The sequence below is a fragment of the Leptopilina boulardi genome, unplaced genomic scaffold, assembly GCF_019393585.1.
Source record: "Leptopilina boulardi isolate dan_hultmark-lab unplaced genomic scaffold, ZJU_Lbou_2.1 LbouV2_30, whole genome shotgun sequence".
Classification (NCBI taxonomy): domain Eukaryota; kingdom Metazoa; phylum Arthropoda; class Insecta; order Hymenoptera; family Figitidae; genus Leptopilina; species Leptopilina boulardi.
The window spans coordinates 2,694,057-2,719,468 of NW_026137863.1; the positions used below are offsets into that span (position 1 = coordinate 2,694,057).

The 25,412-nt window shown below is 31.7% G+C and overlaps 1 protein-coding gene across 1 annotated transcript in view; it reads right to left on the bottom strand.

The window, feature by feature from the left end:
• The window catches only part of LOC127282379 (zinc finger protein with KRAB and SCAN domains 8-like), a 248,757-nt gene that overhangs the window by 30,087 nt on the left and 193,258 nt on the right, over positions 1 to 25,412 (bottom strand). The window contains exon 5 of the mRNA XM_051306566.1: positions 1,659 to 1,968. Coding sequence (XP_051162523.1) covers positions 1,659 to 1,968 — 310 coding nt within the window. The remainder of the gene's footprint in view (positions 1 to 1,658; positions 1,969 to 25,412) is intronic.

A 25,412-nucleotide genomic window follows, 5' to 3' on the forward strand; every position in this document is an offset into this window, starting at 1 on the left:
AAAAGACCTTTTACCCTGCATTTAACTTGTGGTTAGTAGCATCTAATTTTAGTGCCGTACAAGTCGAAGTTCAAAAGAAAAAAAAATCTCCCCCTTTTTTTTTTAAAAAAAAGAAAAATACACCTTGTTAGTTTCCAAAGCCATTTGACATTGTTTGCTGAACCGTATGAAATTTATTTTTCAGTGTAGAAATTCCTAATGAACCAGGGGCCACACCAGGCGCTGATCAGGCTGAAATAGGAAATCAAAAACTTCACGGAATAACAAAGTAAGTTTTCTTTTTTTTCAAATAAAAATTGAATTTTCAATTTTTTTGTTGTTTCAAATGATAAATATAATCATCTAGTCATCATAAATGTTAATCGATTGAAATTGGGCGGGGAGAAAAGATTCAGAGATAATTTTTGATCATGGTATATGGTATTGTATATATACATATATACACAATCATATATGCCGAGTATATTTGACCAAGTGAATTATGAGCCATTGAGTAATCGAGTTATACGTCGTTAGGGCAGCAATATTATTCAGCGATAACTGCTGCACTCCATTCTCATTATTCTAACATTTGCCCATAAAAGAAGACAATGGTCTCGCTGTGCATACAATACATATACATATACACAAACACATATGTATACACAAATACAAGTCGAAAGCGATGAACGTTTCGGAGGGTAAATGGGAAAAAAATCTTTTGATTTCCCTGACAAATTATACGAGATTTACGAGAAGATCACGATCCTGTCGTATTACCCTTAGGCGTGTCAGTACATTTAATGAATTATGATCGTACATAATGTTTTGCACATTCTAACCGATGAGGGTGATTTGGAAAATTGACAATAATTATTTCTTGACAATTAGCGTGAAAAGATCTATTAACTTATCTTATTTCATTAACGGTTGATGATTTTCATTTTAATTCGAGCGCCGGCTTTAAGAGGACTTAAATAGAGGTTTTTTGTGGCCCCAGATTGTGCCACACTAGCTCCTGATTGGGCAAAAATAAGGATTTTTCTATTCTATTTCTATTCTTAATGGTACCAATAATTAGTGGTAGGTACTAGCATTTAGTGGTAACAACATTTAGTGGTACCACTAAATTTGGTGCCACTAATTTTTGGTACCAATAATTAGTCGCACCAAATTTAGTGGTACCAATATTTAGTGGTACCAATATTTAGTGGTACCAAAAATTAGTGGTACCAACAAAAAGTGGTACCAACAAATAGTGGCACCAAATTTAATGGCACCAAATTTAGTGGTATCAAAATTAGTGGCACCAAATTTAGTAGTATCAAAATTAGTGGCACCAAATTTAGTGGTACCAACAATTAGTGGCACTAAATTTTAGTGGTACCAACAATTCGTGGTACCAACAATTAGTGGCATCAAATTTAGTGGTACCAAAATTAGTGGCACCAAATTTAGTGGTACCAACAATTAGTGGCACCAAATTTAGTGGTACCAACAATTAGTAGCACCAAATTTAGTGGTAGCAAAATTAGTAGTACCAAATTTAGTGGTACCAAAATTAGTGGCACCAAATTTAGTGTTACCAAATTTAGTGGCACCAAATTTAGTGGTACTTATTTATTTGCAAATCTAGAAATAATAATTTAGTTTTAAAAAAAACATTTTTTTCTACTCACTCAGAAGCTTCCTTTATCCTTTGCAATGCAAGAAGTGCCGCTGACGATGAGACAAATACAGGATCAGGTGGTTCCATGACGAAAACTGATACCTCCCTTTCTCTCTCCCTTTCGCGTCTCTCTCGTTCTTTCTCCCGATCCCGCGAGTCTCTCACTCGTGCAGTTCGATCTCTGTCATGTTGCCTGTCTCTCTCGCACTCTCGCTCTCTCTCGTTTCGCGTTTGATCTCTATCTCGCTCTCGATCTCGCTCCCTTTCTCGATCTTGATCTCGTTCGCGAACGATATCTGCCAATGGCAGAGCTGAAGATACTGAAACAGAAAAAAACATATATATATATATATATATATATATATATAATAAAGAAAGTGAATTTTTTTTCTCTTATAAGGATCGATTCAGATTTCTTTTTGTCATTTCTCAATCGATGATTTATCATCAGTACAGTTATGCGTGAGATATCAAAGTGAAGGATTAAAAATCAATTAACCCAAAAGATATAACTATTTTTTTTTTAATAAATATTGCCTTTTGAATATAATTGTAATTTACAATTAATGCTTTTTTTTCAAAGTAAAACAATGTTGGTTTTTAATTATTGAAAATTTATTAATGTTTGTATTTCGTGTCGCAATTCAACAAAGTGATTCATATGTCGATTATCGCTTTCATAGGCATGCTACTGTATTATTATCTATCGAATGGATCTCTAATAAATTCTCTGCTCGTATATGTCAAGGATAAGGTGAAACGAAACGAGTCGGAATCGACGTATCGATAAAAATGCGCGGCCACGTTACTTCCCCAACGAGAAGAGACTCCCAACGTTTTCTCACAATCCTTGAAGCGAGAGAAAGAGAAAGAATTTCACAAGAATCGCTCAATTGTTTGGAAATTCAATTATTGTAGAGCAAATTCAATCAAGGTCAACAACGCTAAGAATGCGTTCAAATACAATTTATAATTGTCATTAACTTTATATTGTTTACATGACTTTTATCATTGTCGTGTACTACAATAATTGCTAAAACACAATAGTTCAATAAAAAAATGTATAATATAAAAAAATTACAATAAATAAATAATAAACAATAATGGTACCAATGATAAATCGTAGCAGTAATTAATGGTACAATTAATGATAATAATGATTAATGTCATTAATAACTAGTTGTAACAAGAATTAAAAATACCAGCGATTAATGTTTACATTAATTAGTGGTACCAAAGTATAATGGTACCAAAGATTAATGAAAATATTAATTAGTGATACCAATTATAATTGGTATCAACTATTAGTGGTACCAATGATTCATGTTAATAATAATTAGTGGTACCAACGATTAGTGGTACCAAAGTTTAATGGTAACAATAATTAGTGGTACCAACATTTAGTGGCACTAAATTTTAGTGGTACCAACAATTAGTGACACCAAATTTAAGTGGTACCAGCAATTACTGGCACCAACTTCAAGTGGTACCAGTTATAAGTAGTACCAACAATTAGTGGCAACAACATTTAGTGGTACCAATAATTAGTGGTACCAATAATTAGTAACGCCAATAATTAGTGGCAACAACTTTTAGTAATACCAACATTTAGTGGAACCAACACTTAGTGGCACCAAATTTTAGTAGTACTAACAATTAGTGGTAATAATATTTATTTGTACTAATATTTATTTGTACTAATATTTATTGGTACCAACAATTAATGGCACCAATTTTTACTGGTACCAACATTTAGTGGTACCAATAATTAGTAGTACCAAAGATTAATGTTAACAATAATTATGGGTACCAACGACTAGAGGTACCAAAGTTTAATGGTAACAACAATTAGTGGTACCAACATTTAGTGGCACTAAATTTTAGTGGTACTTACAATTAGTGGTACCAACAATTAGTGATACCAAAAATTAGTTGCACCAACTTTAAGTAGTACCATCAATTAGTGGTACCAACAAATAGTGGCAACAACATTTAGTGGTACCAATAATTAGTCACACCAATAATTAGTGGCAACAACTTTTAGTAATTCCAAAATTAAGTGGCACCAAATTTTAGTAGTACTAACAATTAGTGGTACCTATATTTATTTGTACTAATATTTATTGGTACCAACAATTAATGGCACCAATTTTTACTGGTACCAATAATTAGTGGTACCAAAGATTAATGTTAACAATAATTATGGGTACCAACGATTAGTGGTACCAAAGTTTAATGGTACGAATGATTATGGTAAGAATAATTAGTAGTGCCAACGATAATTGTTAACCAATAATTAGTGGTACTAATGGTTAACGATATCAAAAATTACTGGTACCAACGATTAATGTTAACAGTAATTAGTGGTACCAATATTTAAATGAAAAATACTTTTAATAAATTGATTAATTAATAAAAAAAATTCCACCAATGGTTCAATTTTCAAATTAAAAATTCTAATTCTCAGAATAGTAATTCCTGAAATTCGTTAACTTTACCATACACATGGTATATTGCAGTGCAATTTGTCTAATTCGCTTTTAAACACAGTTGTTAAAGAAACCGTCGCGGATCTTGTGAACTGTAGTTAATTACACGAAGTTGGCCTCCACAATTTGTTTTCTAACCCGATATAAATTAAGAATACAAACTCTAAGGTAGTTGTGAGGATTTATATAGAGACGACACCGTAATGAATACCAAGCTCAAGTCTGTGACGTGTGAAAAAGATAAAGATTCTCATTTACGGTCAAGTTGTCGCAGTATCGTGATGCAATTTTTTTTTTATTTTCATTAAATGTAAAAAGTATTTATGAACCCGTATACCAGCTGTTTGAAGATATATACAATTTCATAATTTGAATAATATATTAATTACCTCGGAAATTTCATATTCGTTTTAATTTTTTTTCTTCAAAGAGATTTCTTTTAAAAGTGGATTGATAAATTCAAAAAAAAATTTCTAAAAATTGTTCTTTCGAATTTTTTTATCAAATAATTTTAAATGACTGAAAATATCTACAAGTATTAAGCGATATATCATTTCATAAAGCAAGTAATTTATTAAAGATTGTAATGTATCGAGACTGGGACTAATAATCTTATTAAATTTACACGCACTTAATAGCACGCGATGTTAGTTGAAGATATGTTTTGCACCGCAAGTACATAGTAGCAAAACTATTCATAAGAATTAATAATTATTGACTCGATATTGCATGGGGGGTTTTCACTAATCTTCAATTTAGTAATGAAAAACACCGGGAACTTTAATTGAAAACTTTTGAATCTAACGAGTTTCAACGATGCGGGTGGCTTATCTATATATACAACATTGAATGGACATTTGCGAAAGCGCCTTGTTGAACTTAACTGTGACCACTCACGCAGCTTTTAAATGATGAGCATGTAAACCTGCCGCAGCCACCGCCGCAAGTTAATCTCACCCGAGTAGATTATTATTTGCGATATATAATAAGCCAATAAATATAAACAGGCCACACGGTTTGAAAGATCGTCGCTTTCAAAAATATCGATATTGATCGAAGACATATTTCGGATAATTTGATAGTGCCGTTTTGTTACACACTTGAAAAAAATCAATCATATCAAAAAATCAAAAATTACATATCTACATTCATTTATATTAAACTGTCAGAATTGATTTCTTTCACGATTAAAAAAAAAAAAAAAAAAAAAAAGAATACTTCGCATTCGAATCATATATTTAATTTATTTTTCTTTAAAATTAAAGTTTCTTTAAAAATTTCAAGAAATGATTTTGAAAAGTGTCTCAACAGATTTTCACAATGCTAGATCAATATCATTGGATTATTTATCAATAACGTGACATTTGCGTGGGATATTGGTAAAATTTATTGTTTAACAGCAGGCCAAACAAGATATATATATATATATATATATATATACATTTACCGTTTGTGTAGGTGTCAGTGTCGTGATCATAAAACGTCATCGAGATCTAATCCAAAAGTGGAGGTAGAATACAATTGAAAATTTGATATGTTAGTTTGAACGAAGTGGGTGGATATGTGTCGCGGATTTATTCTTATTTAAGAAAATTACTCAATACTGATTGCAATATCTGTGTGTGAATTCTCACAAAATCGTTGACACACATATTTTATTCTTGAAAGTTGGAGTTCAACGTAACAAAATCTAATGACATCGATAAGTACTTCCTGGAAGTAGATTTACCACCGCTATGTAACGCGACATCAATCTTTAGCGTCACCGTACACACGCGTATATATGTATATTCGAACAATGACGAACTATATGTATGAATACATAAGCGTTTCATGCAAATTTCAGATGAAAAATTATTATCTCTTTGTTTAGCACTCAATTACTAAAGGTTTATCATCATCAATGTCTTGTTGTCACATGCTAATTGTTTTTGAGATAATTGTATCAGTGACTGAATTGTGTGATGCGTGATTGAGAAAATAACAAAAGAATTAATTGTATCACTGATCAGATCAAGAATTTGTGATTTTGTGTCAGTAAATGTTGGTACCAATAATTAGTGGTACCAATAATTAGTCGCACCAACTATTAGTGGTACCAATAATTATTGGTACCAACATTTACTGACACCAACTTTTAGTGGTACTAACAATCAAATTTTGTGGTACCAGCTGTTAGTGGTACCAACATTTAGTGGCACCAACATTTAGTGGTACCAACATTTAGTGGCATCAACTTTTAGTGGTACCAGCAGTTAGTGAGAACAACATTTAGTTGTACCAATAATTAGTGGTACCAATAATAAGTTGCACCAACTATTAGTGGTACCAATAATTATTGGTACCAACATTTACTGACACATACTTTCAGTGGTACCAACAATAAGTGGCACCAAATTTTGCGGTACCAGCTTTTAGTGGCACCAACTTTTAGTGATACCAATATTTAGTTGCACCAACTTTTAGTGGTACCAACATTTAGTGGCACCAACTTTTAGTGGTACCAACAATTAGTGATAACAACATTTAGTTGTACCAATAATTAGTCGCACCAACTATTGGTGGTACCAATAATTATTAGTACCAACATTTACTGACACCAACTTTTAGTGGTACTAACAATTAGTGGCACCAACTTTTAGTGGTACCAACATTTAGTAGTACCAACTTTTAGTGGTACCAACATTTAGTCGCACCAAATTTTAGTGATACCAACAATTAGTGATACTAAAGATTAATGCTACCAAGAATTAATGGTACCAATTATTAGTGATACCAAAGCTTACTGCTACCAATAATTAATGGTTCCAAAAATTAGTTATACCAAAGATTAATGCTACTAATGATTAATGGTACAATTCTTGATACCAAAGATAAATGGTACCAAAAAATAGTCATACAAAAAATTAGTGATATCGGATTAATTTTTTAGTTTTCTAAAGAGCTTCTAGTTTTTTGCCAGGCCTAAAGGGAGTGTAGAGAGTGAGGCCAATTTTTCTTTTTTTTTTTTTTTAGTTCTGTCGGGTTGTATTATACGTTATGTAAATTAATCACGAGGCGCTTTGCGTGATTCTCTTTCAGTGGTTCCATAATCGCGCGCTCTCGTCAGCTGCATGTGCCTTTTACATGATGAAAACTAAACTGGGCCACCACCTTTAAAAGACAATATTGTAGCTCATCAACTCGTAATCGCTTCTAAATAAGTATGGCCTCAAGCCAAGCAACACGAATGTGATGAGCTAAACGACAAGATGTTAAAGTTACCCACAGGCGTTATCTTTTTTTTTTTTTTTTTTTTTACTAATTTCCTGTTCAAGATATATACTGTTCAGCAAAATGAATGTAATCTAATTAGTAATTACATTATTCTATAATACTAAAATAGCAAAAAAAAAATTTATTTTTCTTTCCGTAAGAATTTTTTTTCCATAAAATGTAATGGGCAAAAAGAATAAGATTTTTCGGACTGATAAAAAAAAAAAAAAAAAAAAGTGAAAGGATGACATGATCGGCATCAAACTTGAGAATAGTTACGATCGATTACAAGGAACAATAGATACATATCATTTGCATATATATATATATGTGACGTTCCATGAAAAAAGGGACCTTAGCTGCAAAAAAATGAAAATTGAGTTTTTGATATCAGTCGATAGATCTTGAGTTGCTCTTTCAGATACAAAAGTTAAAAATTGTACTTTTCTATTTAGTTTTTTTGTTATAAAGCATTAATCATGACCATGTTAATCGCGTTCCAGCACGGACTACAGAAACCATCCCCACCACTTCTACACTAGTATACTTGTCGTAAGCGTGAGCTGTAGGAACGATGTAGTAGTAAGGTGGTGGGGCTGATTTTCGATGGAGGGTCTCAACCAATCAGGGACGCTCTACTTTAAATACCTTTTCTGGAAAATGCGTCTATTGCAGCTAAGGTCCCTTTCCTCATGGAACGTCACATATATTTGCTGTTGGGGAATCCCGAATGCAAGTAAATAAGCCCTATAACTAATTATATTTAATTACCATTGCAGCAATGAGTGCCTAATCAGATCTTATCTTATAAAATGTATATATATATATATATACCTATAAACAGACAGACAAATCCACTGGAAAATGAGATATCTTTACGATCGCGGTATGGACGTATTTAATTACTCGTTATATACCCTCAAAGTGATTGTGGAACTAAGCAATAATAGCACATAGTATAATGAGATATTTTATCGATAAAATGATACTGTATTCATTTGTCAAAGCAATCTCGAATGGAATCATTAAATCTATAATGAAATCAAGCTAAACTAAGTTTTACTTAGAAAAAAAATTGATACATTAGTTATTCTATTTTCTGTATTTACTTACTGGTTTTTTTTTTTTTTTTAAATAAATTCTTTTAATTAATTTTTCAATGGTATATACAAATTTTTTTAAACAATGTACTTTACGGTGTTTCTGAAATTCGAGACTGAGGCATTTTTCAAGGTCAACTGCTACGAATACCAAAAAAGGGCGCGGCTCCTTTATTTTCAATGCAGGAGAATATTTAGCCGATGGAAATTCTTTTTTTCTTAGTCAATAATTTAGTAATAGCAAATTTTTTTGAGAAAAGGATTACATAGAATTTTGAAGAATAGAAGAAAAAAAAAACCCGAATGAAGATATATTCGAATTTTTGCTCAGTCGTTATTAGAAAAAAAAAGAAAGAGGATGTACATTATAACTTTAAGACAGGATTAAAAGAGTCTGGAGATTTACCGTCTTTCAGGACATGCAAGCACGCACATGTTTCATTTCTCGAGTTATGACATTATATTGCATTTAGTGAAGATACCATCTTAAAATCCAGAAACACGAAGTGCTTGACCATTAGTATCAATGTTCTCACGCCTTTGCAGCACCCTGATGTATACATTTTACAAGAATTACATACATATTGCTTAGATATCGTTACAATTCATCTTTCACTGTTAGCTTTTTTTGCTATTTACTATAAAGGTAAAAAGATTTTCATCCACTATCAAAAAAAAAAATTTTTTTTTTTTTTTTAATAAATTAAACAGAAAATGATTTTGTAATAAAATAATAATTAGAAAAAATTCCGTAAGGATGACAATGTTATATTGAAATTGGAATCGAGAATAGCACGCGCGAATCGGCACTATATATGCAATAGATAGACAAGATGGTTTATACACACAGGTGAATGTAAAATCTTCACGGATGAGTACGCAACGTATCAAGAAACGTGGTGTATTGGCGACTCGCATGACCGAGCAGCAAACTTGCCTTGCCTCTTCTCTATCTCTCTGTCTCTCTCTTTCTCCCTTTGGATAGATTTATCGAGTATCGGCACCTCAGCGTCCCGCCCCACTAGGACAATTTATACACCTTCGCTTCATTGAAATGAAGCCAGCTAGAGAGCACTCTCTTGTGGCTTATGCTCATCCGCACGCACATCAAAGAGAAGAAAACCTCCTTCTTTGTGCAAGAAACGATCGCCTACAAAGACGGTACATCAAGTCGTCTCTCATTTTCTCTTTAAGGAAAAATATCGCCAGAGATATTATTTTATGAATTTACTAAAGATAACTGAAAAGATACTTTTTATGTCATTTCTCCTATGAAGGAGTTTTTATTATTAAGAATTATTTTTATTGGTATTCTATATTTTTAAGAACCAGAAAGTAATCCCGTTTGTCATTAGATAATTACCGATACCATTAGTGATATCAAGAATTAGTGGTAAACACAATTAGTGGGTCTAATGGTTAATGGTACCAACAATTAGTAATTTTGATGATTAATGACACCAAAAATTAATGATACCAAAGAATAATGCTGCTAAGAATTAATGGTACCAACAGTTATTGTCACTGATTAATAATGGTACCTACAATTAGTGGCATTAATAATTAATGGTACCAACAATTAGTGGCGCTAATAATTAATGGTACCAATAATTAGTGATACCAAAAATTGATGGTACCATAAATTGATGGTACCAGCAATTGGTGATACTAATAATTAATGGTACCAACAATTGGTGATACTAATAATTAATGGTACCAATGATTAGTGATACCAAAGAATAATACTACCAATGATTAATGCTGCCAAGAATTAATGGTACCAACAGTTAATGGCACTAATTATTAATGGTACCAACATCTTGTGGCGCTAATAATTAGTGATACCAAAAATTAATGGTACCATGAATTGATGGTACCAACAATTATTTACACTAATAATTAATGGTACCAATAATAAGTACTACCAAACATTAATGCTGTTAAGAATTAATTAATGATACCAACAATTAGTGATGCCAAAACTTAATGCTGCAAAGAATTAATGGTACCAAAATTTAATGCTGCCAAGAATTAATGGTACCAACAGTTAGTGGCACTAATTATTAATGGTACTAACAACTAGTGGCGCTAATAATTAGTGATACTAAAAATTAATGGTACCATGAATTGATGGTACCAACAATTGGTGATACTAATAATTAATGGTATCAACAATTGGTGATACTAATAATTAATGGTACCAATGATTAGTGATACCAAAGAAAAATTCTACCAATTATTAATGGTAGCAAAAATTAGTGATACCAAGGATTAATGCTGCCTAGAATTAATGGTACCAACAGTTAATGATGCCAAAAATTAATGCTGCCTAGAATTAATGGTACCAACAGTTAGTGGCACTAATTATTAATGGTACCAATAACTAGTGGCGCTAATAATTAGTGATACTAAAAATTAATGGTACCAATAATTAGTGTTACCAAACATTAATGCTTTCAAGAATTAATTAATGGTACCAATAATTAGTGATTCCAATAATTAGTAATACCAAAGATTAATGCTACCAATAATTAACGGTACCAAAAAATTAGGGATGCCAAAGATTAATGCTACCATGGATTGATGCTACCAAGGACTAATGCTGCCAAAAATTAATGGTACCAACAGTTAATGATGCCAAAAATTAATACTACCAACAATTAATGATACGAACAGTTAGTATCATTAATTATTGATGATACCAACAATTAGTGACACTAATAATTAATGATGCCAAAAATTAGTTATACCAAACATTAATGCTACCAAGAATTAGTGACACTAAATATTAATGCTACTAACGATTAATGGTACCAATAATTCGTGATACCAAAGTTTAACGATAACAAAAAATAATGTTATCCAAAATTTGTAAAACAAATTACAAAATTAATGTATAAATTAAAAATCAAATTCACAGCATCAAAGACTGTTAGATACTAAAAGTGGGGGATTAATTATTTATCGACTACACATAGTCATGTAAAATTTGTCAGTAACATTGAAATTCTATTTATATATAAATAAATCTTAATGCTGAGGACCGTTAACATAAACATTGAAAATTGTCACTGATGTTGAATCTTTGGACATGAAGAAGGCGTTTATATCTGAATAAAACGTGATGTAACTTTTGCCCTTTTATAAAATGGAAAATACAAATAAGCAAGAGAATTTTTGCATAAAAAAAAAAAAAAATGAAAAAAATGGTTAGCTTAATAAATTAACTATGTGATTTTTCGTCGCACCTTTTCTCTCGCTTCGCTCTTTTCAAGCTGACGTGGATATTTTCTTTTTTTTTTCTCCCGCGCTATAGTTGAGTTAAAAAGTGCCGATTACACGGATAATAAATTAACGCACACGACCTTATCGTGCCTTATAATTCATCATGGCTGTTACGATGGGGCATATATATATATATATATATATATATATACACTTTGGACGCGCGCGCGCACGCGGATTCGAGCCTTGATCTCGTAAAATCCCCCTTGTAACGGCATTTGTTCATTTGCCGCGGTGTATATATCTGGGAAAGCGAAACTTCCTGTTGTTGGCAAATAAAATTTCATTAACATTAAAGGGAAAATTATACATAGAAAAAAAGATTCTTTATTTAAAGTTTTCTTTGAATCAAAAGAAATTCACGTAGGGTCAAAGAAAAATTTTTTTCTTTTAAAGAAATTATTTCTTTATTTTTGTTGATTATTAAATATTTCTCTGATTTCAAGAAACAATACTGGATATGAATTTTTTTTTTTGGAAAAAAAAAGACAACCGGATATATTGAAAAGTTAGAAATGGTATCCGTTATACATAAAGCATTGACGGAAATTCACAGCGGGCATTGAAGGTTGGCAATAACGCCAAAACAGTAAGCAGCACTTGAGGCGGGAAAATAACGAGCTTGGTGGACCCGCAAAGGATAGCCAGCTGCCATTATATCCAAAGAAAGAAGTCCCTATGCGCAATGCGTTGGCTATTTCAGTTCATTAGGTACCATGGTATATCTACTAAAATATTGATCGGCCACCAGTTGTTGTATAGATATAAATATATTTAAACTAAAAGATTCTGCCTTCTTTCAAACACGTATATATATATATATATATATATACGAATTTGTTAAGGTGAATATACCTTGTCTAACCAGCTACCGGTGTTTTTATTAGTTTAATACCGTTTATGGTGTTATAAAGAAGTCTATGGCTTTTAATGTAATATATATAATTCCTATATACGAGGTCGAAAGCGTGCCTAAGTTATTCCATTTTGGCTTAACAAGGTGTGCAATATGGATGCAGAAGATAATTAATTAGCGAATCGTCCACGCGAGTAACGCTTCTATAATCGAACGAGGTGAATTTACTTAAATAATTACAGTAAATGTGCGAGTTTGTCTCGCTAAGCATGCCTTTCAAGGGATAAATGAAAATTAACCAAGGCGAGATTGTAAATTATTAGGTGTATTAACTCCAATTGGGGAAAGTTGAAGAAATTCTTTTTAAAACGCGGAAGTTGATCTATATTTTATTTAATAGTTTAATTATCATGCTCATTTTTAGACTGTAAACGCACCAAATTCGGAAAATTTACCATTTTTCACTCTGTATAATCTGAGGTTTATTAAATTTATGTGAATCTTAAGGTTTTTTTGTTACTCACTTGCAATATGGTATCAAGGATCAATGGTGTGTTTTATTAGTGGTGAGGTAAATTATAGCAACGATTAACGGTACTAATGATTAATGGCGCCAATGCTTAGTGAAACCAATTATTAGTGATACCGACGATTAGTAAAACCACAAATTAGTGGAACCAAACATTAGTACTACAATTAGTTTAACCAATAAATAGTGCTACCAATAATTAGTGGTTCTAACATTTAGTAGTACCAATAATTAGTGGTACCAATTATCAGTGGTACCATAATTAGTGGTACCATAATTAGTGGTACCATAATTAGTGGTACCATAATTAGTGGTGCCATAATTATTGGTACCATAACTAGCGGTATCGTAATTAGTGGTACCATAATTAGTGGTACCATAATTAGTGGTACCATAACTAGCGGTATCGTAATTAGTGGTACCATAATTAGTGGTACCATAATTAGTGGTACCATAATTAGTGGTACCATGATTAGTGGTACCATGATTAGTGGTACCATAATTATTGGTAATAATACCTAATGGTACCATAATTAGCGGTACCAATGAATAGTGGAACCAATTATTAGTGGTATCAATGACAAGTGGTACGATTACTGTTACCAATGAATGGTGGTACTAATGATTAGTGCTACCAATTATTAGAGGTACCATTTATGAGTGCTGCCAATAAATAGTAAAACCAATTATTAGTGGTATCTATAATTAATAATATCAACAGTTAATGGTACAAATAATTAAAAGTGCCAATTATTAGTGATACTAGCAGTTAATGGTACCAAGAATTAGTGACACCAGTGATTAATAATGCTAACAGTTAATGATACCAATTATTAGTGGTACCAATGAGGAGTGCAACCAATAATTACTGGAACCAATTATTAGTGGTACCAATGATTAGTAATGATAACAGTTAATAGTACCAATAATAAGTGGTACCAATAATAAGTAGTACCAATAATAAGTAGTACCAATAATAAGTAGTACCAATAATAAGTGGTACCAATCATTAGTGGTACCATTTATTAATGGAACCAATTATTAGTGAAACCAATCAGTAGTGGTACCAATTATTAGTGACACCAATTATGAATGGTACCAATGTATAGTGGAGCCAATTATTAGTGCTACCAATTATTAGTGATACCATTTATTTGTGGTACTAGACGTTCATGGTACCAAGAATTAGTGGTACCAATGATTAGTTATGATAGCAGTTAATGGTACCAATAATAAGTGGTACTATTAATAAGTGGTACCAATAATAAGTGGTACCAATTATTAATGGTACCAATTATTAATGGTACCAATTATTAGTGAATCCAATAAGTAGTGGTACCAATTATTAGTGATACCAATTATGATTGGTACCAATGATTTGTGGAACCAATGATTAGTAGTACCAATGTCGAAATAATTAAACGATTTTAATTTGATTATTGAATCGTGAGCATTGTAAATTTCTACACACAAAAAAAATCAAATCCTCCTTATCTCATTATTTTTAATTTCTATTTTTATACCTTGAATTTGAAAGCATTCTCGCGTGAGAACGTGAAGATTCGACTCACCTGAAACAGAAAAAAAGAAGACAAATTACTTAATTATAAAAGTGGTTAACGTACATTTAATTAGATATAATAATATTAAGAATATGCAAAAACGAAGACTTTCGAATATTATGGTGAAATTTTTATTTTTAGTTTGCAAATCACGACAGGAACGTCAGAGGTCATGTGTGTGTGTGTATTTTTTTTTTAATCACAACACGCTAGTATTAGTAATAGAAATCCCGTATCCTAGGAATCACGTGTTAATCCATTTCGACCTTCGCGTCTATAACTGGCAAGTAGGTATTAGGCCGTGACCGTGGCCGACGTTTATATATGCATAATATTCCCGTGTAGAATAAATTATCGTCTGTGCGAAAGGGAGGACGAGTACTCGACATGATCGAAGATATATATATATATATATATATATATTTATGCGTGTATATATATATATATGTATACCTGTGAATATTTCCCAGGGCGTGGGCGAAGTGTGAATAACGCTCGCGCAATACTGCGTTTCGTTTATACCGACCGCAAAAACGTTATATGCTTTACGAGTTGGCGGCAACGCGCTATGTTCAAGTGTAAGTTAAACAACTATTCATAAATATCGCTAAGTTCAGTAAATTCTCAATAACGGCGCATATAAACACTGTCTAGCTGCACTTGGATATCAACACAGCCAAGTATTTCAAATCTTTTTTTTTTAAATACGACGCGACGCAAAATTTACAACAGATTGCGCAAAGGAGGCGCAATAGTAGATATGCTTTGATAAAAAAAAAAAAATAATAAGAGATTTACTTGGCAAACTTTTGCTATTACAATGGTATCAATGTATAACGATACCAATCATCAACAGTGCCAACAGTTATTGGTAACAATATTAAGTGGTACTAATTGTTAATAATACAAATAACTTGTGGTACCAGTGATTAATAGTACTAATAATTAGTGGTACTAATGTTTAGCAGTACCAATTATAAGTGGTACAAATGATCTATGATATCAATTTTAGTTATACCAATTTTTAGTCGTACAAATTATGAGTGCAAGCAATAATTAGTGGAACCATTTATTAGTGGTACCAATTATTAATAATGTTAACAGGTAATGGTAACATTAATTAGAGATACCAATTATTAGTGATACCAATTATAAATGGTACTAATGTATAATGTAACCAATTATTGGTGGTACCAATTATTAGTGATACCATTTATTTGTAGTACTAGCCGTTCATGGTACCAAGAATTAGTGGTACCAATGATTAGTTATGATAACAGTTAATGGTACCAATAATAAGTGGTACCAATCATTAATGGTACCAATTATTAGTGGTACAAATTAAGAGTGGTACTAATTAATAGTTCCAAAAATTAGTGGTACCAAAGGTTAATATTTCCAACAACTAGCGGTACCAGCGATTAATGTTACCAAGAATTAGTGGTACTAATGTTTAGCAGTACCAATTATAAGTGGTACCAATGATCTGTGGTACCAATTTTTAGTCGTACCAATTATGAGTGCAAGTAATAATTAGTGGAACCATTTATTAGTGGTACCAATTATTAATAATATTAACAGGTAATGGTAACAATAATTAAAGATACCAATTATGAATGGTACCAATGTATAGTGGAACCAATTATTAGTGGTACCAATTATTAGTGATACTATTTATTTATGGTACTAGCCGTTCATGGTACCAAGAATTAGTGGTACCAATGATTAATTATGATAACAGTTAATGGTACCAATAATAAGTGATACCAATCATTAATGGTACCAATTAAGAGTGGTACTAATTACTAGTACCAAAAATTAGTGGTTCCAAAGGTTAATAGTACCAATTTTAAGTGGTACCAATCATTAATGGTACCAATTATTAATGGTACCAATCATTAATGTTACCAATTATTAGTGATACCAATTAAAAGTTGTACTAATTACTAGTACCAAAAATTAGTGGTTCCAAAGGTTAATAGTACCAACAAGTAGTGGTACCAATCATTTATGGTATCTATAATTAATGTTACCAAACATTAATGAATTAATTTTACTGGTACCACCATTAATGGTACAAATTACATTAATTACTGAAACCAAAGATTAATGGCTTTAAAAATTAATGGTACCAATATACCATTTATTACAATGGTGGCTTAAGTCAATATCTTTAATTCGTCAAATAATTCTTTAATGATGCTGGATTAAAACAATGAATGTATATTCGAGACAATTGGTTTTCGTTTCTGAAAATAATTTTACAGTTATGAAAAGAAACACCTCTGATGCTTTAAAGGAAATTTTTTTTTTGGGGGTAATTGCAATTTTTTTACATTTTCAATCAAATATTAAAAACTTGAAATTATCGTTATTATAATAATTGTCGTGTCTCGTCAATTTTTTTTCGATCGAAAATACTGTCTTTAGAAACTCAATATAACGATGAATTGATACTTTTACCTGTTATTAGCAACGACACGTTAAAAATTTTGAAAGCGTGTCACATAATTGTAATAAGCAATTCTTGTAAATAAGGTTAAGTGATATAATTATGTCTTTATAAAAATACATCCATATAAGATTTTTACATTAATTTTAACTTTTTTTTTGTTTAAAAAATATTCAATTTAAATAATATATATATTTACATGTAAGGAAATTTTCTTTTTTTTTTAGTAAAAAATAATTTATGTTATAAAAATGTAAATAACGATTAAGATAATTTTTTTTTTTTGGAAAAAAGTATAAAATTATAGTTTGTGAAGATAAAATCATAACAGATTTCAAATTGATTAATCAGTTAGGTTCTTTGAATGCAGACGTCTTCTCTTCAAGAATTCATTGCGAATATCTATTAATATTATGTAAACGTCTTTGTAAATTTGAAAATCAGATTTATGGCTCGTCAAATCTCTCTCACGAACATTCTCTATTCCCTCCGTAAAAGGTTAAATAATTACTGGTTTCTGAATACTAAAAGAACTTACGGGTAAATTAATTAATTATCCTATATGCCAGAGAGCTCTAGAATATTTTTAAAATAGAATATTTTAATCATTTCACAGTCGCTGACCTCGTTGCCTCGTAATTATAACATTCTGAATTCTATATAGTCGATTAATTAAACAGATTCACTATCAATTAGATTGGAATTGATTTTAAATGTTTGTATTAAATTACCGTTTAATTTTAATTATACTCAATGCTCCAGTTTTATTATGAATTGTTATTCTGTAATAGAATTATAATTTGCTAAAAGTATTTTTCATAATAAAAGAAAATTAAATATTAATAGAAAAATTCAAGCACGAAGTAATTTGAAAATATAAAATTAAATATTCGATTTAACTATATTTTTTCGAGTAAAAAAAAAAAGTAATTTTTTTCGATGCTATACTTTGTGTAATAAAAATTAAAGATTATTTATGTAGAGAGAGGATAAATTTTGACATAAAATACCAGAAGCTTGTGATTTACCTTTAATGGGATGTGTGTGTGATGTACGTTCGATAAGGGTACGATCGCTTATTAACTTTCAGTTATTTATTTCACCTGATTAACTTTCAGATATGATATCTATTTATGCCTGAGGTGTCAAATGTACAATAATTGGCAGGTGTACGCTTTAATTGAGAACGCAAGGATGATAGGGATTTAAACGATACTGACAGTTTTACCATAAACTCTGTCCAATATATAAAAATGTCATCTCATAAACTAAATTTGACGAAAAAAAAAAATTCACATCATTTATATGCAATTCACGAAAATTCATTCCCCCATCAAAAAAAAAAATGAGAATAAAAATATTAAAAAGAAAAAAAAATCTCTTTAAACGAGAAAATTTTTTTTTTCATTGTCCTAGGAAAATATTTTCTATTATTTATTCTAATAGAAAATTTTGCATATTCTTGATATTCAAATTGAAAGCGGCAGAAAGCAACTCCATGTGTACTAAATGATTGTGTTTGTTGTATATGGAAAACGGATTTTATAAATTGCACATCAAGTGAACATTCAATCAATATCTGATTTGTGTACTCGGATCATATGGGGACATACGTGGAACAATTCACAGTGAATGGACAGAGGGAATTTTAAAATAAGTTAGCCTTCACTGTCAAACTGTGATATATATAACCATATATGGGATATTTCACTTCAAACTAAATAGCATCATTGAGTAAAAAAAAATTTATCTAACATTTTACAAAAATTGTCATATTTCATCTCAATTTAATGTAGGAAAATATCACGAATAAATTGCGAAATTGATGAATGTACATTGGCCTGCGTCATGAATATTCATGAAGAATTCTCTCCATTCTATATCAAGTGTGCCAAATGTGTAACGACTTACCATCGCGCGCGACTTGGCAAACTTGTGTACATCGCCGTCTTATCCGGGCACATTCTACAAATTCTCACGGCACTGATTTGAAAGTATATAGAGGCGAGACTAAGCGAGATTTGCTTTACAGCGAGGCAAGGCAAACAACAAGAATCGCGAATCAAGTGTCCCTTTTGCGAAATCAAAAGCCCGCGTTGTACCCTGTGTGCGGACAGCAACGATATGTTAGCAATGCAAATTCAGTGAGTTTGTGTAAAATCAACCTCTCTCTGTCGATGACAATCGAAAGACGAGTTACCGCGAAAAGTCTAATCAATTATTATGTACGCTAAACAAAGTCTATTTAATATTCACTGAAAAGAGTTACAATATTTTTTTAAAATTATATTATTATTAATAAAATAAAATGATAATAAAATTATATTATCACTGAATAATAGTAATGGTACATGCTATTAATAAAATTTGTGCTACCAATGCTTAATGGTACATTAGTGGTACCAATGATTAGCCGTACTAATGAATTGCGAAACCAATTATTAGTGATACCAATGATGAGTGGAACCAATTATTAATAGTACCAATGATGAGTAAAACCAATTATTAGTTGTACCAATGATTAATAATGCTAAGAGTTAATGGTATCAACGATTAATAGTACCAATAATAAGTGGTACAATTTATTTTTTATACCATTGATCCTTGGTACTATTGATCCTTGTAATCATTGATCCTTGATACCATTGATCTTTGGTACCATTGATCATTGGTACCATTGATCATTGGTACCATTGCTCCTTGGTACCATTGATCCTTGGTACCATTGATCCTTGTTACCATTGATCCTTAATGATATTGATCATTTGTACTATTTATTCTTAGTACCATTGATCCTTGGTACAATTTATCCTTGGTACTATTGATCCTTGTAATCATTGATCCTTGATACCATTGATCTTTGGTACCATTGATCATTGGTACCATTGCTCCTTGGTACCATTAATCCTTGGTACCATTGATCCTTGGTACCATTGATCCTTAATGATATTGATCATTTGTACTATTTATTCTTAGTACCATTGATCCTTGGTACAATATATCCTTAGTACCATTGATCTTTGGTACCATTGAACCTTGGTACCATTAATCCTTGGTACCATTGATTCTTGGTACCATTGATCCTTGTTACCATTGATCCTTAATGATATTGATCATTTGTACTATTTATTCTTAGTACCATTGATCCTTGGTACAATTTATCCTTAGTACCATTGATCTTTGGTACCATTGAACCTTGGTACCATTAATCCTTGGTACTATTGATCCTTTTGTACCAATGATCTTGGGTATCAAGGATCAATAGTACAAAGGTACCATGATTAGTGGTACCAATGATTTATGGTACCAAAGATTCATAATTATACCAACGATCAATGGTACAAAGGATCAATAGTGTCAAGGATTAATAGTTCAAAGGATCAATGGTACTAAGGATTAATGGTACAAAGGATCAATAGTGTCAAGGATTAATAGTTCAAAGGATCAATGGTACTAAGGATCAATGGTACTAAGGATCAATGGTACAAAGGATCAATAGTACAAAGGATTAATGTTACAAAGGATAAATAGTTCAAAGGTACCATTGATCCTTGGTATAATTGATCTTTGGTATCAAGAATCAATCGTAAAAGAGGATCAATAGTGCCAAGGATTAATGGTAGCAAAGATCAATTATACCAATGATCAAGGATACAAAGGATCAATTGCACAAAAGGACCATTGATCCTTAGTGTAATTGATCCTTGGTACCACTAATCGTCGTACCTTTATAATATTGATGCTTGGTACGATAAACTATTTTATGTTCGCATCGCTGATCATATTTCCACCAATTCTCGTTTAATTAATCCCTAATTAATATTTTCTACAAAGAAATAAAAATCTTTTTTCAATTTGCAACCGTGTTAATATTTTTTTTTTTTTTTCGAAATTTCGGTCCTCATGACATTCGATAGAATCAAATGGTCTTCGAAGTGAACGTCACTTGATGTTCCCCATTTGACCTTTTGTCCCACCTTTCGAACGGCGTGCATGCCCTCTTCTCAATCACCATTCAGGCCACCCGAGAACATCCGATGGTATAATTAATGCGCGGGCATTAATTCACACCGACTGACTGATTTCCGATGTTCATCAAGAGGCACGGCAATGCGCCCACCCGATGGGTTCACAAGAGTTCAGCAACACGGCTCTTTATATACACGGCAGAGAAAATAAAACTTGTCTAAATCACGTAGTAGTAGTAGTAGTATATATATATTGAGTGAAGGTGAACCTTTTGCCGGTGGTATTGCTCCTTCTGAGTACGCGCGCATGAACTCTCTTTCGCTGTGGTCGAGAGAGCGGGGTAAATTAATAGCCCGGTATTAATTCTCACTGATTCCCCTCCGAACGAAAATGACTGGTTACTTGATTCCATCAATCTACGCGAGTAATAACAGGCGTGCCCATGGAGTATAAAGGTATATAGTATACAGGTATAAACATTGAATGCCTAACTACTAAATACTCGAAGCCAAGTAGTGAGATATACCAATTCTTGATATGTATTATATAAAACATATATTTTCTCTCGATTGATACGGCGAATCTCAAATAGATTTCGTTAAGTTTCTAGTTCATTGGATTAGTGTCGTAATTGTCTAGTAATTTCTCTTCATCATGATTCTAATTACTTTTTAATTAAGTTGTTTGACTATTTTTGTTTTCTTAACTCAAACGTGTAGTTAGCATCTCTCAGTTAACATGCTGTCATCCTCATCGTCATTACTGTTTTCGCACCTTTAGTGCTGATTACTGTTTTCATTTATTGTACAATTTTTACTTATTGAATTTGTAAAATGTCAATCACTGAGAATTAATATTTAATTGTATCAAAAATTAATGGTACCTCGTGCTACTAAACATTCATGGTACCAATAATTATTGGTACCAATGATTAATGGTGTCAATAATTAATGGCACCAATGCCTAATGGTACCATTATTAGTGGTATCAATAGTTAGTGGTACCAATTATTAGTGGCACTAATACATAATGGCACCAATACCTAATGGTACCAATAATTAGTGGTACCAACTTTTAGTGGTACCAACATTTAGTGGCACTAAATTTTAGTGGTACTAATACCTAATGGCACAAATAATTAGTAGTACCAATGATTAGTCGTACTAATGATTAATGATACTAATGCCTAATGGTACCATAATTAGTGGTACCGTAATTAGTGATACCAATGCCTAATGGTACCATAATTAGTGGTACCAAATATTAATGGTACGGTTAAAAGTATAATAATTAGTAATACCTAATGGTATCATAATTACTGATATGGTTAAACCATTAATTAATGACACTAATAATTAATGCTACCAGTTATAATTATACCAATGTTTAATCTACTTATTTTTTCGAAAGATCAGTGAAGTAAATGAAGGGAAATTTAATTGCTAATTATTAATTTGGAAATATTGCCTAGGGAATTGTATGTTTTTTTTTTGTTTAGTTTAAATGATTAAGTGCCGCGATTATCCGTCAAGGATTTCGCGTCCGTGATGTACTGATCAACGGTACTGCCAAAGTAAAACCACGTGATCCTTCATGTTTCCGCGTCTCTTACCTATAAATACGTGAGTTGAATAATCATTAACGAAATTTTTCATTTTTCATAAATTAATGATCACTCTTCATAACATCATGTCATTTATCTAACTGTTTTTATGTTAAATTTTAAAACTTAAAGAATCTTTTTTTTATTTTTCTTATTAAAATTATTTCTTAAAAGTATTTAATTATTGAAATAAAAGAAATTAAGAATATCTCAAATAAAAACAGTTTTTAATAAATTATTATTGAATGTTAAAGGAAGTTGAAAAATCGAATAGAATTTATGAGCAAGAATACCGTTGATGGTGGACATTGTTTTCAGGGGCGCGACCTCTTGGCGACGACCCAGTCAAAGCAAGTTGTAGCCAAAGTACAACTTTGCAATGCAACTTTGAATGGTACAGCTTTATGCAAGACTTGGTATATATGTATATACATATAGCAGAATGCGGAGCGGGTTCCGCAACGAGACATGAAAACAGTCGCGATAAATCGTCAACCACGAACTATTCCATTATAAGCAGCATGCAGAACATCGGCGACGTGGCTTTTGTAAACCCCTATATATACCTGCGGCGGATACCAACAACATGGTATCGAGTAGTAGTAGTTCTTTCCTGCCGTATCAGCAGTGACTTTCGAAGAGATATCCCACAAGCTACGTCAATACGAAACGTACCTCATCCATCTTTAAAGTCGTATTCATGTTTGAATTCTCGTTCAAACACTAGATCTACTCACTGTGCTGAATAACCTGCCGTCTACAGCTATCTTTGCTTTATTCATAAGTCAAAATGAATTGTGCAACAAACACTTTTCGACAACCTGTTACAAAACTTGAACAATTTTCTATTCAAAAATTGTGGACTTTAGAAGTTCAATATTTTTTATTAATTCTTAGTACCATTAATCATTGATATAAGTAATAATTAGTGACGTTAATTATTATTTTTATTAATCGTTGGTAGCACTTGTTGTTGGTACCATTAAGTGTTAAGATTACTAATCATTGGTACCACTAATTATTGTTATCATTAACTATTGGTAGCATTAATTTTTGGCATCACTAATTGTTGGTACCACTAATTATTGTTACCATTAACTATTGGTACCACTATTTATTGATACCATTAATCGTTGGTACCGCCAATTATTAGTACCATTAATTGTTACACATGATCAATAGCATTAATGATCAATGGTAACAAGGATCAATGGTAACAAGGATCAATGGTACCATAGATCAATGGTACAAATATCAATGGTACAAAGGATCAATGGTATCAAGGATCAATAGTACAATGGTACCATTATTAATGCTACCAATGATTAGTGGTACCAATGATTAATGCTACCAAAGATCAATTACACCATATTCTGTATATATTTGTAGTCTGCAATTGTTAATACAAAATTATGTAAATACAAGGAGAGATATTATAAATGCATCGCGCGATAATAAATGAGAGCAAAAATAAAGAACGCCTCCTTTGGGATGTATGCACACTGTAACATGTCCTGGTGACCGGGTTGAGCATCGACGGTAATAAAATAGATAAAATCTGCAACATGCAACGCTCAATCGAGAAACGAAGGCATATAAAGTAAGTGAATAGAAGGGGGTGAAGGTAAGTTTGCGGTAAGTTACCATTATTGACTAGTATATTGTATATAAGTGAAGTGCCACAGTAGGTAGGCTTTTATGAAGCTGTTGTAAGTTCGCCGCGGGGGTCCTAATGCCAGGCCGTGTTGCTTGCCAACATAAATTAAATGCAATTTTACATTTACAACTGAAAACTTAGAGAATAAAAAAAAAAGAAGATATCCGCGGAAATTTATTTATTTATTGAAAGTCGCAATTCTATGAGACGTATATAACGACGACTCAATCTCGTTTAACGTTTGCGCATCGCGTTTGCTCTCGACAACAAGAACGACAGACAGTTTCTTAGCGAGAGAGGATGGATAATGCGATTAAGCAGCTAACTTACCGTTGCGCAATCTGCACGGGTGCAGGTAAAATTTATTAAGGACTTGCCTACTTCTCGAGATCGCTCTCACTTTTCACGTCGACTTTGGACACGACTCTTTTTCTTTCCTAACTTCAACGCTACTGAAATACTGTTGCTATTTATATGTGCTCCATATAAAAAACGGAATGGAGATTTTTGCAAATTAGTTATTTTTTTTTTTTTGAAATTTGCCTTTTTAAAAATGATTCAATTTAAATTAACTATCGATTGGTTAAAATTATTAGTAATTTGTTATTTCTAGAGGAATTAGTAGTAACCACTTGTTAATAATTTTAACTGCAACTTTTCTACATTAACTTGTTTTTTTTTCTAATAATTTTTCTTCTACATTGCTACAAAGAGATCAAGATAATAGTGTAAAAATATAGCAATATCTATATCTCCCTTAAATGTAGATTCCCGCTTTTAACTCTGAAGCAATTAAATCGTGGTAAAATCGCCCGCACTTTCTATATGGGATAACGATCGACCGCCGAGTCGGCGGCTATTCAAATGCGTATGAAATGTATTCCAGAATAGCAATACTAATGTCGTATATCCATTTGTGAGATAAAATACAAGGCATCAACTATCTGGTTTTTGCTACTGGAAAATTTATTTATTTTTTTTTTTAAATTAATCACCCACTTTAAAGT